The following is a 13665-nucleotide window of genomic DNA, read 5'->3' on the forward strand; positions in this document are numbered from 1 at the left end:
TCCCAGCTCTCGCGTGATCTCAACGGCGGATTCTCGCGAGGATTGCTCGGGGAGTTCTGACAGAGGCTGCCAAGCGCGGGTCTGCGGGGGGAAGTGACTGGCTGTTTCCACTGTCGGCCGCTCCCTGCAGGTAGGAGATGGAGTGAGTAGGGGGGCGGGAACTCCAGGGGACGTTCCGGGCCCCGCGTGACGCGGGTTTTGGCCCAGTCTCTCCAGCCGGCCCGGGGGCAGCCGGATCGGACCTGGCCAGTCCCTGTTCGGCTGATCTCATCCCAGGCCACTCGGCCAGTGCCCATCGCGTTTCATCCTGCAGACGTCGGCCAGCTCAGGACCTTTGCTTCATTTTGCCTTTCATAGGCCATTCGGGTAACTCGGGGTTTTTTTAAAGGGCCGTGCTGTTGTCATTTGGAGCTGGGTAATTCTTCGTGGGCCCTGTCCTGTGAGGGGAGGGGATTGGTCCTCTCACAGGCAGCCTGATAGTTTGTAACAAAGTGCTTGGTAACATTGTCTCGAATAAGTTTCCATGTAACCTCAAAGGAGCAGCCCTAAGCTTGTCCTCTGGGCGGCTTGGAATAAGTCTGTCTAGCCCAGAGTTAAATATTTGGGACCCACGTAGGTACTGCCCTTCGATCACAGCCATCTTTCCTGCTACAGATCTTTCTTGTCTCAGCCTTTATCAGCACCAGGTCCTGGCAGTCACTACCGCTGTTTAGAACTGGCTCACCAGCGATAACCCATTTGCCATCCCTAGTCAAATCCCTTTTCCATTAGACAGCATACATTATATTTGAAGGTAAGATCCTGCTGTATCTCACTCCCCACCCCCAGAAAGGTCTTCCCCAGTTTAAACATCCTCCGTTCCTTCAGTAGCTCTTCTTTCCAGAGCATTCCTTACAAACACACAGTTCCGAGTTATTGATCCTTTTAAAATGAGATTCCCAGAAGTATGTTCCCTGGAGATGTAATTAGTTAAAAGGACATGGTCTTAATGCAGCCTAAAATTGGCATTAGCTTTTTGGATTACTATATCAGACTACTGCCCCTAATTGAGCTTGTTGCAATAAATGTAAACTTTTGGGTCCTTGTAGATGAACTGCTCTTAACCTAGGTTTCTCTCCTATTGTACAGTTGTTTGGTTTTTGTTTTAAGTACGGGATTTTTTTTTTTTTTGCACGCTCTTAAATTCTGTCATTTCACTTCAATTCTCTTAACCTGGAGGGGGTTTTTGAATCCTTAGTGTTGCCTTCCAGTTTATTAGCTGCCTGAGCATGTTATCCTTGAATGTGATAAATTGTCCCGCTCTTAAGCATTCAAAATGTTGAGCTGGACTAGGTTAAGGTCACGCTCAGCGGTTCCCTAAAGACCCCATGCTGTCAACTGACTTGTAGAACTTGAAGTTCTTGGGGTATTGACATTCAAGTCAGGTAGGCGTGGTCCCTCACTCAACAAAACGAGTGTTTTAATCTATTCCAAAAGTACCCAGTTACAAAAGATAAGCGTTTGTTTCTGAAAATATTAACACTTACCTATCTCAGATGGTTTGACTCTTGTTCCTGAGATTTCCCATGTCACTGATTAGTATACAATCACATTTGTTAATTGAAGATATAAATTTGCTAAGACTTGAAGGCCTGTATTTATTGAGATGTCTTTTTTTAATATACCTGTCTTGAGGTTCACAGCCCACCTAATTTTGTCACACTTCCTATTAGAAAAATCATGCTGAGAAAACTGAAGTTCAGCAGATCTGCATCCTCTTATGTACCAGGTGACCTTTCTCCTTTTTCTTGGATTGTAGTCTAAGAAGGCTTTTAACTTAATTTCACACATTTCCATTCATTTTGTGCTTTTGCCCTTCTCATGCCAGCCTCACAGAGATGTGGTCTCATTTTTGTGTTCATTACTAGTTAGTGCCCTCTTTCAGTTCAAGGTAGTCCAGAGCTCCTGTATCACCCGTTGATTTCTTTAGTGGTCGCTCGCCTTCTCTCTCAAGCAGCTCAAATCACCTAGCCATCAGGGACAGCAGCTGTTTTCATCCCAGGTGAGAGTCCTGGCTCCCCTCCCTTCAGTCAACAATTCCAGTCTCTTCTTGTGGAGTTTCTTCATAAGCACCTAAACTCCACCTTCTCACAAAGGTGCTGTTAATCGTTTGCTCACAGACTTCATCAGTCAGGCCTCAGAGACCGTGAGGGCCTCAGCACTAGAACCTTCAGAAGGTTCTTTTCTGTGTTGAGGCTAATCCCAGCATGCCTCTCATTCCTGTGTTCCAGCTGCACCCGACCCTGTCCCAGCTATTGCCCCCCGCCCCCCCCCAGTTCCATTCCCCAAGCGTGGAGCACTTATTCTGTACTGGGCCTTAGGGAGGCATGCTGGGAAAGAAAAACGATTACCCGCAGGTAGCGTCCCCCTTCCCCTCCTTCCGGCCTTCTACAGTGCTCTGAAACTTGTCCCGTGCTAAGTGCACTCCTCTTGTCCTCAGTCGGCCTCCAGAACGCACCTACCTTCTGTGAGCACTCTGAGTGTTTCCTTTTTTCTCACTCCTGCAGCTTTTTCAGCTCTGACGTGTGTGTTGTCTGCTGCTCTAACAAAGTTGAGGGGCTTAAACAACACAAACGTATTACCTTACACGTCTGTGGCATAGACATTGTCACGGGTCTCACTGGGCCAGAATCCAGGTACCAGCAGGGCTGTGTTCCCTTCTGGAGGTTGTCAGGAAGAATCAGTTTCTTTGTACTTTCCAGCTTCTAGAGGCCACTCGGCTTCTGGTCCTTTCTTCCCTTTTCAACACTGGCCGTGCTGCATCTCCGTGACGCCCCCACCCCCTTCTGTCGTTGCACTTCCTTCTGACCTTTCTTGGGGGCCTCGCTCTTCCACTTTTAAAGACCTTTGTAATTATATTGGGCCCACCTGGCTAGTCCAGGCTTCTCTCCCTGTCGTAAGGTCAGCTGGTGAGAAACCTCAGTTCCATCTGCAGCTTTAATTCCCCTCAGCCAGGAAATTAACATTCACAGGTTTTCGAGATCAGGACGTGGACAGGGCGGGGCGTGCAATTCTGGCTACCACCGCATGTTCAAAATTGACGTGTTCATTTCATCCCTCTTTTTCCCCTTATTTCCTTTCTTGGTGAATAGACTCATCTTGATATTCTGCTTGATCACCTCAGTCAGGCATTTGGAAGCATCCTTGATTCTTCCCTCTTCCTCAGCTCCCCAGTTTAATCCATTGCCAAGTTCCGTGTAGCCATCTCCTCCACACCTGGAGACCTAGTCTTCTTAGGAGATGCTTGAAGGACCCCTATTTTAGGTAATGGGGAAATTGAGCAGACACACACACATGCTCAAGCTCACACAAACACCACGGTTGCTTCATTTGCATCACAGACCGGAGTACTAAGTAACACTGGCTTTGTGGATACAGGGAAGGTAGAAGAGGTTGCAGAACTTAAAAAGTTTCAAATCATTGTTACAGAGCCAATACAGTAGCCACTGTCCAATACAGTACTCTCCAATACAGTAGCCAGTAAGTACTCTCCAATACAGTAGCCAGTAAGCACATCTGGCTATGTAAATTTAACGAAAATAAAGTTAAAAATTCAGTTCTGCGGGCACAATAGCCACCAGTGGCTACTACATTGGACAGTGCAGATATAGAACGTTTCCCTCCCCACAGAAAGTTGAGTGTATCAGACAGCACAGAATTTTTTTTTTTAAGATTTTATTTATTTATTTGACAGGGAGAGACACAGTGAGAGAGGGAACACAAACAGGGGGAGTGGGGGAGGGAGAAGCAGGCCTCCCGCGAAGCAGGGAGCCCGATGCGGGCCTCGATCCCAGGGCCCTGGGATCACAACCTGAGCCGAAGGCAGATGCTTAATGCCACCCCCCCTTTTTTGAAAGATTTTATTTATTCATTTGACAGAGACACAGCGGGAGAGGAAACACAAGCAGGGGCGTGGGAGAGGGAGAAGCAGGCTTCCCGCTGAGCAGGGAGCCCCATGCAGGGCTCGATCCCAGCACCCTGGGATCATGACCCGAGCGGAAGGCAGACGCTTAACCGACTGAGCCACCCAGGTGCCCCCAGACAGCACAGAATTCTAAAGTGTGTCTCATCTTTGCCTACCACCTTGGCATAATAAACCTCAAATATTAAATGATTGTAGACATTCCCTTCCTGAGACCATGTGGTTGTATTCTCCCAAGATTTCCATTTCTTCCACTTCACCTTCCAGTTTTGCCTGTAGAATCGAATAGTAGAATTACTCCTTCAGCTGCTGTGAAATCAAATTATTGGCAGTTCAAGTTCTGTCCAGCTGTAGCGTCTGTGACCTAACCTTTATGTGGTGTTTCCTTGGTTCCCTTTCTGTTTATCCTCACCCTGTACTGACACTATGCAGGCACCGGAATGAGGGTTATCTTCCTTAGATGTGTATTGTTTTCTGCTGCTTCTTAAATGTTTTGTGCTGAAGAAATTAAACCCTTCCCTTGGCAAACTCCAGCTACAAACTCCTATTCCAATTAATGACGTCATTGTCGACTTTGTTCAAATTTAAAGTTCCCATCCCTCTGCCCCTTGAAAATTTCTTTCAATCTTGAGAATTGTTGCTAATTCTCCTAGTTTTGCAGAGCTTTCATAACATTCCTGCCTGTCTTGTTACCCAGTTTTACTATTTGGGCCTTTTCCCCCATCTTTCCCCTAAGACTTTCCTGTAAAGGATCAGATGGTCTCTGTCGCAGCTGCTCAACTCTGTCATTTTGGTGTCGGGCAAAGGCAGCCTTCAGCAACAATACAAGGATGGACAAGGCCAGATCTGGCCTGCAGGCTGCAGTGTGCCAACACCTGCCCCGAAGAACATTTTAAATTCTATTTACCTCATCATGCCAGAAGAACGTCCTATTTGCCTTTTTTCCAGTCATGGGCCTCCTAGTTCCAGAGTTCAAAATGCCAGCAGTGCCTTGATTTCCTTAACAACGAAGGTTGTATTCATTAGGAAACAATTTCGGATTTTCTGATGTTCAGTGTGATTCAGCAGAAGTCCCAGTGAGGCTTGATGAGCCCTGGGCTCTGACACACCTCACTCTACCTTCCCTGAGATGGTATACTCTCAGTGAACCAGGAGGCTGCCCCATGTGGAGGCCTTAAGAGTCAGCACATCTCCGTGTGCGTATGCTCCTCCATGTTGTTCGAGAGAACATGTGCTGAGCACCTCCTCTGAGCCAGGTACTGTGCCTGGTGCTTCACATGCATTAGGTTGTATAATCCTCAAGGTCCCTATAAGGGATCTATGATGGCTACCTCGATTTCACCGAGGAGGAAACTGACATTGGGAGTTTAAGGACCATGCCTGTGATCAGGTTACTAGTAAGTGGCAGGGCTAGACCTGAGCCTAGCTTTGTCTGATTCCAAAGACCCTGTGCTAAAAGTACATAAATACATACATAAATCCTTCCACCCATCCAGATTCTGTGCTAAAAGCCACAGAATCCCTGATCCCCTGCCCCAAGCCCTCCCACCCCAACACTTTCTCTTCATTTCTTTAGCAAACCTATGAACACCAGTTCTAAGACTTCTTAATGCCTCAAATGTCTTTCTTTTTGGATTATGATTTCTTCCATCTTTTCTAGAATACAAAATTGTGTCTTCCTTATTTTTTAAGATTTTATTTTTTTAAGTAATCTCTATATCCAACATGGGGCTTGAACTCACAATCCCAACATCAAGAGTCACACACGCCACCGACTGAGCCAGCCAGGAGCCCCATGTCTTCCTTATGAATGTTGTTTGAGGAGGCATGTCATAGGCTCTTGCATTTGCAGAGACTGAGATTTATAGCATACATTGTTCAGGTAGGAAGAAGACAAAATCAGCACCCTTTATTAATTTTTCCCAGTGTTAGTGCTAATAATGCTAACTGGCCCAGTCCAAGTTTGGCCCAGCTTACTCTGAATGTTCCAAATTTTCAGGTCATGAGAATGTTGTTTTAATGATTTTGTATTAGAGGTCTTCCAGTTTCCCTATGAAAATAAAGTACTGGATTCTACAGGACATATCACAGACATAATCTGTATAGTCCCAAAGCCGTTTGTCTATGGCAGTGTACTGGAAAACATGACAAGCTTAATGGTCTCCTTCTGCAATGTCAGGTTTAAGTAAAAAAATGAATTCTAGACTTCTTGTTAACCATTTCTCATTTTCAGTATGGTGTGCTAAAAATATGTTATTTTCATTTAATTAGGAGCTATATATTGAAGACAATGTCTGGAAGCTTCTACTTTGTAATTGTGGGCCACCATGATAATCCAGTTTTTGAAATGGAATTTTTGCCAGCTGGGAAAGCAGAATCCAAAGTGCGTATGGAACCTTAAAAAATTCTGTAAGAATTGTTATGCTGTTGTAATGATAATGGTGTGGCATGATTTTACAGCTGGAAGAGATCTGGACAGATGAGGTAACTGGAATCCACTGCAATTAAACGAGGCTTGCTCTGCAGTCCCACAGGTTGATAGAAGCCAGCCAGGGAACATCCTCTGAGTTGTTGACTCATCCTTTGATTCAGCTCACACTTGGCACATACTAGCAGGATGCTCTGGGTCTCTTCTCTGATATGTAGTTCACTGTGTCACCCATTCTGAAAAGCTGCTCCCTGAGTACATAGAAACATAGTCTACCTGTTGTGGGACCGGAAGAACAGTTGTTACTGGCTGGAGATGCCATGAGAGCCCATTCTGTCCAAGGGAATTACATTTTTCATCAGGCCATACATAGTAGGGCCATTTACACCTGGGAGGGTTAAAAGAGACCCTTGCTTCCGTGTCCCACTGCCCCTGAGACTGTAGCAGTTTTCAGTGACCTTCTGCACCACCTATCAGCTGGGCGGTGCCCTCATGCTGTTCTCCCCAGTGACACCACCCAACTTCCTTGTTGCCAGTAATGGTTCCAGAAAAACAAGCTTGGTTCAAGAACATACCACTCAGAGTAAACATATAGTCTTGAGATGAGAATACCTGGGGCCCTTCCATCTTTCTGTACTGGTCCATGTTGCTAATAAAAAGTTATGCTGTGTTTCTCCTAACTCCAAAATAAGCTTTAATGTCCCTTAAGAATTGATTTTTGAAATTAATTGTAGCGCATAATGTCCAGTGTGTGATGCTTTTCAACTATTTAAATCTTGCCACGAAAATAAGATAGAAATGTGGTTAAGGTATTATCTATCAGGTGGTGGTTACTACATTATTTTCCCACATTCCTATGAGCCCGCTGCTCATTAAAACTTTGTACCGAGCCATCTCCGTAGCAGTGGTTGCTTTGTGGTACAGGGCTACTTACATAGTTCCTGTGGACTTGTGGTAGGCAAAGCTGTGCACATAAAAACACTTTGTGGCGTGACTTGACCTTAGTTCTTTCTGCTGCTACCACTCACCTTAAAGCATTTCTACATTTTTCTTCTAATCTCATGATTGATCATCCATGTGAAGTGATGGAAAACACTGCTGTAAGCCAGACACAAAACACATCGATTTCGCTAGGGATTAAATTAGCTTCGTCATGATGATGTGAGTGGAGTAAACATGCTTGAGCTGTGCAAGGCCACTGGCAGCCTTCCTCCAGCCCTGTCACAGGAATAGCCTCCGCAGCAAGGAGGTCATATTAAGTTGCCTTTCCCAGGGCTGTCATAACAGAGCACCACAAACCAGGTGGCTTAGAGTAAAAGCAGCTCATTGTCTCACCGGCCTGGAGGCCAGAAGTCCAAGAACATGTCAGCAGGGCCAGGCCCCCTGTGAAGGTGCTAGGGGAAAATCTGTTCCAGGCCTCTCTCCTAGCTTCTGGTAGTTCCCTGGCTTGTGGCAGCAGAACTCCAGTCTTCATGTGGCATTCTCGCCGTGTGTGTGTCTGTCTCTAAATTCCCCTCTTTTATACATACACCAGTGATACTGGATTAGGGGCCATCCTCCTCTAGCGTGCTAACGACAGCTGCAACGACCCTCTTTCCAAAGAAGGCCACATTTGGAGGTCCTGGGCAGGGTCGGGGGTCGTTAGGACCTCAACACCAAGAATTCAGTTGAACCTGTAACAGAAGTGTTCTTTGAAAAGTTTATTTTGAAATAAAGAATTCTACAGGAGGAAGACTGTTCCAGGTTATGAATTCCCTCTCCACGTTATGGTGGGACAGTCCCACCTCCGGTTAAGCCCACGAAACGGACACTCAGCTCTGACAGGACTGTCTCCTGCTGCTGAGACAGGTGACTACTCACAGCTGGGGCTGAGTATGGCCTGCCACTCCCAGGTCCCCCTGTCACGTAAACTCCATTCACCTGAAAGAGGCCTACGCCAGGCCAGAGTGAGTGCCAGAAGAGTGCCACCTTCTCAGCTGTCTCCACTGCTCACCAAGTGTCACTGTGCCCCACGGCCTTCCCTGCCCTTTTCCCCTGCTGACCCTGAGACCCATGCCAACGTCACTTCTGTGTCGCTCTCCAGCCTACCTGAAGTGCTATCCATTAGCCATAACCACTTATGTATTTTTTCATGTCCTCCTCTAAAAAGATATGAGTGTCTTTAAAGCAGAATCTTTTTTTACCTACTGTTCTTTCTTCACACGCTTAAATGGTTGGTAACTTCCTTCTTGCAAAATTAAATAATCTATATAGTTTCTTGAACACATTTCACTTATTAATTGGCTGCTTCTATTTGTTGTTTTAGATAGCAAATTGAAAATATGATGTGAAAACACTTAAGATCTTTCCTAAGTCCCATGACAGTAATAAATGAAGTAAAAGCAGAAGATGCCCCCCCAACCCCCAAGAACACTACATATAGAATTTCCAGAATGAAATGTTGGTGTTCTTGATGCTGTCCAGAAATGTTAATCTGGTGCTACTCACATTGTCATCTAGGATGATCATCGTCATCTGAACCAGTTCATAGCTCATGCCGCTCTTGACCTCGTAGATGAGAACATGTGGCTGTCCAACAACATGTACTTGAAAACTGTGGACAAGTTCAATGAGTGGTTTGTTTCAGCGTTTGTTACTGCAGGTCATATCCTTATCTTTTAAATAAAGATCTCTAACTAAAAGTTGGGGTAACAGACTAGAACAACATGGGACATACATGCCAGACTGAGTCTGTGGACTTCAATGTGTCAGGTAAAAATTGCCATTTACAAGGCTACTTTCATTTTTTTTTTAGGGGAAAAAATTTTGTTTATTTTGCTTAACAGATAATTTTGTTTAACAGATACTTTTAGAACCAAGTCTCAAATAAAACTAAGTTTAATCTGAACCATTAGGTTGATTTCACTTTATTTTGTAGTAACTTTCTAACTTTAGAATGATTATGTCCTCTTTAAGATAAAAGTTACCTAACTTCAAACCCAGTTTATGTATGCAGCTTTTCCATCACAAAATATAATGCATGTGACTCATTTGAAGGATATCATATCACCTACTTTTCATTTTTCATTTCTATTAAGATTATACCTTAATTCTTTCACATATGAGATTTATTATGCTTCATGACATAAGGCAAGAAGATGGAATAAAGAACTTCTTTACTGATGTCTATGATTTATACATAAAGGTATGGTATGTTCCATAACTTTTTAAATCTGACTGTAAAAAGGGATTCCGACTTTGACAGGAAATTGGCCTGTTGCAGTAACTCCCTTGTACTGCAGTTTTCATCTTAGACCAGGCCCTCCCCAGTCAGACCGATCCCTGGAAACTCCCTCATCAGGCAAGTCTTCACTGCCAGGCTAACATGTATTTAGGACAGAACTCATGGTAGTTGTTTTTAAACTGGTTTCAGTTTCCCCCTTTTGGCGCACATATCGTTGATTTTATTAGGGAACCCTAAAAAGAGAAGGAAGCAGGCTACATAAGGGAAATTGCTTCATAATTTTAATCTAAAATATGCTCCATCTACTTTACGAGTTACAATGCAAACCAGTTTACCAGTGCAATGATTATAGATCATAAACTGTCAGGAAGTTTACCAAATGGTCCCTCAAGGAGAATGGTGCCACTCACATTTCTTGATATTTAGAAAAAATAAACTAGACATAGGATGTCTGTGGTTAAACTGCAGTGCTAACAGTATGTTCTTAATTAATTTTAAATGTTCTGTATTTAGACAAGATTTTTTGTCCATATCAGCACGGTTCATATTCCTGGTCAGAATTAGCAAATAAAAATATTATGTCTTTTTAAGATAGACAACATCAAGTAAATTAAGGTTTAAAAACTGGTTAACTCCTTTTTCTTATTAGTGATTCAATCTGACAGTTTTCTCACATATGTTATGATACACTCATTTTACTATTTAAGAACCTGATCACTCAGCCTGTGTTGTTAAAGGACAGTATTAAAAACCTGACTGTCAAAAAAATTACTACATAAGGGTCATTTAATATAGCAGCAACGGGGTATAACTTTACGAGCATATGGTGGATTTTTAGTTTTAGCCAAAGGGCCTTACAGATTACTCCATACATTTATAATTAACGTGAGTAGATTAGTATTTCACATAAAGGGTGAATCCTGAAAGTTCATTTAGCTTACATAAGCAACACTTATCATACCACCATTCGTTTTGCCACAGGTAGTTCTCAAAACTAAAACACTAAGACAAAAATCTCAAGGGGTCATTACTATTTAACAGTAGAACATTTTTGTTGAAACTTAAAAATGTGGTCTTCAGACTTTAGATGTCTTTGATGATTTTTAGAACTTTAAAATAATTTCCTTCTAGAGATCTATGATTTGTCAGTCTTTGTACTTTGACAAGCTTACTAATACCTTCTTCTTTCCTAGTTTGCAATGAATCCATTTTATGAACCCAATTCTCCTATTCGATCAAGCGCATTTGACAGAAAAGTTCAGTTTCTTGGGAAGAAACACCTTTTAAGTTGAATGTGGAAAAATTTGGAAATAAACAATGTCACTACAATGGGGTATTCTCAGGAATGTGTATGTTGTAAGTAACTTGACTAAATAGCCTGGAAAAGTTTTACTTGTAGTCTAAATTTATCTAAACCTAATGAAATTCCTTATTATTTCAAAACAGTATATTGAGTTTCTTATGATTATCAACAGATCAATATTTGCTTGTGAACAGTGTTATTTATAAACTCTCTAACCTTGGAAATATCTTTCTTCTCAAAATTTAAGAAAGAGCTTTTGACTTTACTCATTCAGATAGCTTGATCTTGTCACAATTCAGAACCAAATGTCATTGTCAAGATTTTGGTAGACAGATTGAAAACTGGAAGTTTCTGCAGTATGGACTGAAGTTGATAGCATGTACATGGGCTTCTGCACATCTAGAGATACTGTTATAAAACCATATAGGCAGTATACACAGCACTCCCCAAGAAGCCGGAGCAAACAGCGTTTGCAGTGCCAAATGCCACAGGCCTGCCTCTGTCAAAGTGATGCCGCTATAAATCCAGAATCCTGGATCCATGTTTGTAAAATGGGAGGCTGGGACCAAAGTGACAGGTTATGTTCTTATATTGCCTTTCCCTCTGACAGTAAACTAAAGTAAGTGAACCTGCTGGTAGTTATACCAGTAAAAAGTTGTAATTCTGGAATTGTAAACAAAGAAAAGTTTATATTACATTAGCATTTGCATTCTTAGCTTTTTTAGGCTGTACACCAAGGGGGTGGGGAGTGGTCTGTAACAAGTGGGATCTTACTGTAAACTAGTAAATGTCTGTTTAAAAACAAGTACTATAACCAGATATTTTCTGTGCTAATTGTGAGCATTTAATTTTGTTCTGTCCTGAATAACTTGAGCAAGTAGTTCTAAGTTTGGTCTCATACCCTTGTGTGAAGTTGCTACCATAATTTTTTAACCCTATCTATTTATTGGATTTCTTAAATAAAGATGTTTGTCCAAGATTGTGGAAGTTTAATCGAATTTTTGAAGTGTTGTGCTCACGCTGCTACCGCTACTGTCTCAGTCCTATTTCCCCTGTAGAGAGTCTACAAACTATTATCTTAACCCATTTTCTAGAACTCAGATCACCTCAAGCTAGGTGCCAGAGCTTTGGGAGCAGAGAGACAGTCCGCTAGACGTCTGGGAGTGGCTTTAGCCATGCTCACTGGAGAGACGCCGGTGTGCACTTGCCGTAGACCGTTTGCTTTGCCCCCAGTAAACACACGGTGCACAGAGGTGTGACACGGGCCGCCAGGGGCAGCAGGCTGTCTGCAGCAGGACGTGGGAGCGTGCCTTGCAAACCATGATCCTTTCCTCTAGGCTCGTGAGGGTGAGACGGCAACAAGCGACACAAGCCCTATGTGTGTTACTGTAGTTCAGGACAAACTGTGTGTGACTGCGTCTCTGAAGGAGCCTGAAGCAAGTCCGCTGACAAGCGTGGGGGTGGATGGGACGTCAGGCGTGAGCTGCACTGCAAGAGCATGTGGGCCACGAAGGTGTGGAGAAGAGCAGCACCAGGCATGTGGCTAGGACAACCAGAGCTGGTGTAAAGGGAAAAACCAGGGGCTGGCAGTTAAGCAAGCTCAAGAGCCGGCAAATCTTAGATCTGGTAGTAGGTGATTGTCATACAAGGTTCAGGAACACAATAGCAACAGGATGACATCATTAGCACCCTGGGCTGAGGCCCCACTGAGTGTACGTGTGTCAGCGCTAGGTCAGTGCTACTCTACGTTAGCACGCCCAAAGGGACCCAAAGAAAATGCACAGTTCTGATACTGTCCTCTTTCGTTCCCCAGATGCTTCACTGGTGCCCACGTTTCCCATGTATGTAGAGAGAGAGTGGATTTCTGCTCTGCCCGCGCTCCACCCGTGTTCTTTCACTTTTCAGTCATGTCAGCCCTTTCTGGTTGCCAGTCCACAGTGGTGGCTTCTCAGAATCCACGGACAGTACACAGGTCCACTTTTCTACTCCACTGCCCCACAAGCCACCGGTGTCCACGGTGTCATGATACTCAAGGGAAAGCTTACACACGTTTTTACAGGAATGTAAAACTCAAGGTTTTCTCTTAAGGGACATCTAGGATGTTTTCACTTCAACTAGGGAATGTTTCACAAGGTGACAAAGACATTACCCCACTGATGGAATTGTACTTTTCCATCTTCCACACTGCACACTATTTGCTACATGGGCTGCAAACGTACATCTGTCCGCTCTCCAAGTTCAGTCGTTTGCCTTGTTCTTACCACTGAGCTGTCTCGACGACCCTGCGCGAGTAGACCACAGAAGCTCACGTTGTCAGAGCTGGCCCGACGCCCTGTGGCGAGCACCAGCACTGGAACCCTGGGGCCTCTCCTCCCCAGACTGGGGGGCATGCACACCGTTCCTCCCTTCTGCCAGCTTCCTGGGGGCTCCGCAGCTACTTCCTTCCACCAACCCCGGCCGCCTCGGGCGCCAACTGCTTTCTTCCCCAACTCTTGTTTCTTCAAGATTTCTCATCTTTGTTTAGGTAACACCAGCCAATCAAAAGGCCTTTTACTCCCTAAAAACAAGTGTCAGACCTGCAGCTACCTTTTGCTGCTTGTTGAAGAGCTTTTCCCATCGGTTTGTTGTAGTCTCTTTGGGGGCCAGAGCTACTGCCAGGTTTTGTTCCTCCTTAGTGGTCACATTTCAGTACTGTGTTTGGTCAGCTAGCCCCTGTTCACTGGATCCCTTTGAGTCAACGGTGTTAAACT

The 13665-nt window shown here is 44.1% G+C and overlaps 2 protein-coding genes across 3 annotated transcripts in view; one reads left to right on the forward strand and one right to left on the reverse strand.

The window, feature by feature from the left end:
• The first annotated feature begins 38 nt into the window (after positions 1–38).
• Positions 39–11891, forward strand: TRAPPC2 (trafficking protein particle complex 2). Of its 2 annotated transcripts, none has more exons than XM_027609449.2 (5): positions 39–130; positions 6233–6344; positions 8889–9033; positions 9488–9573; positions 10806–11891. In XM_027609449.2, exons 2-5 carry the CDS (start codon positions 6252–6254, stop codon positions 10902–10904), a joined length of 423 nt encoding a protein of 140 aa, XP_027465250.1. In that variant the 5' UTR covers positions 39–130; positions 6233–6251; the 3' UTR covers positions 10905–11891. The 2 variants fall into 2 exon arrangements, with proteins under 2 accessions (XP_027465250.1, XP_027465254.1); XM_027609453.2 differs by lacking the exon at positions 39–130 and adding an exon at positions 154–366.
• Positions 8889–13665, reverse strand: part of RAB9A (RAB9A, member RAS oncogene family) — a 28753-nt gene continuing 23976 nt past the window's right edge. The window contains exon 3 of the transcript XR_004819805.1: positions 8889–8982. The gene's annotated coding sequence lies outside the window, so the exon portion shown is untranslated. The remainder of the gene's footprint in view (positions 8983–13665) is intronic.

The sequence above is a fragment of the Zalophus californianus genome, chromosome X (assembly GCF_009762305.2).
Source record: "Zalophus californianus isolate mZalCal1 chromosome X, mZalCal1.pri.v2, whole genome shotgun sequence".
Classification (NCBI taxonomy): Eukaryota; Metazoa; Chordata; class Mammalia; order Carnivora; family Otariidae; genus Zalophus; species Zalophus californianus.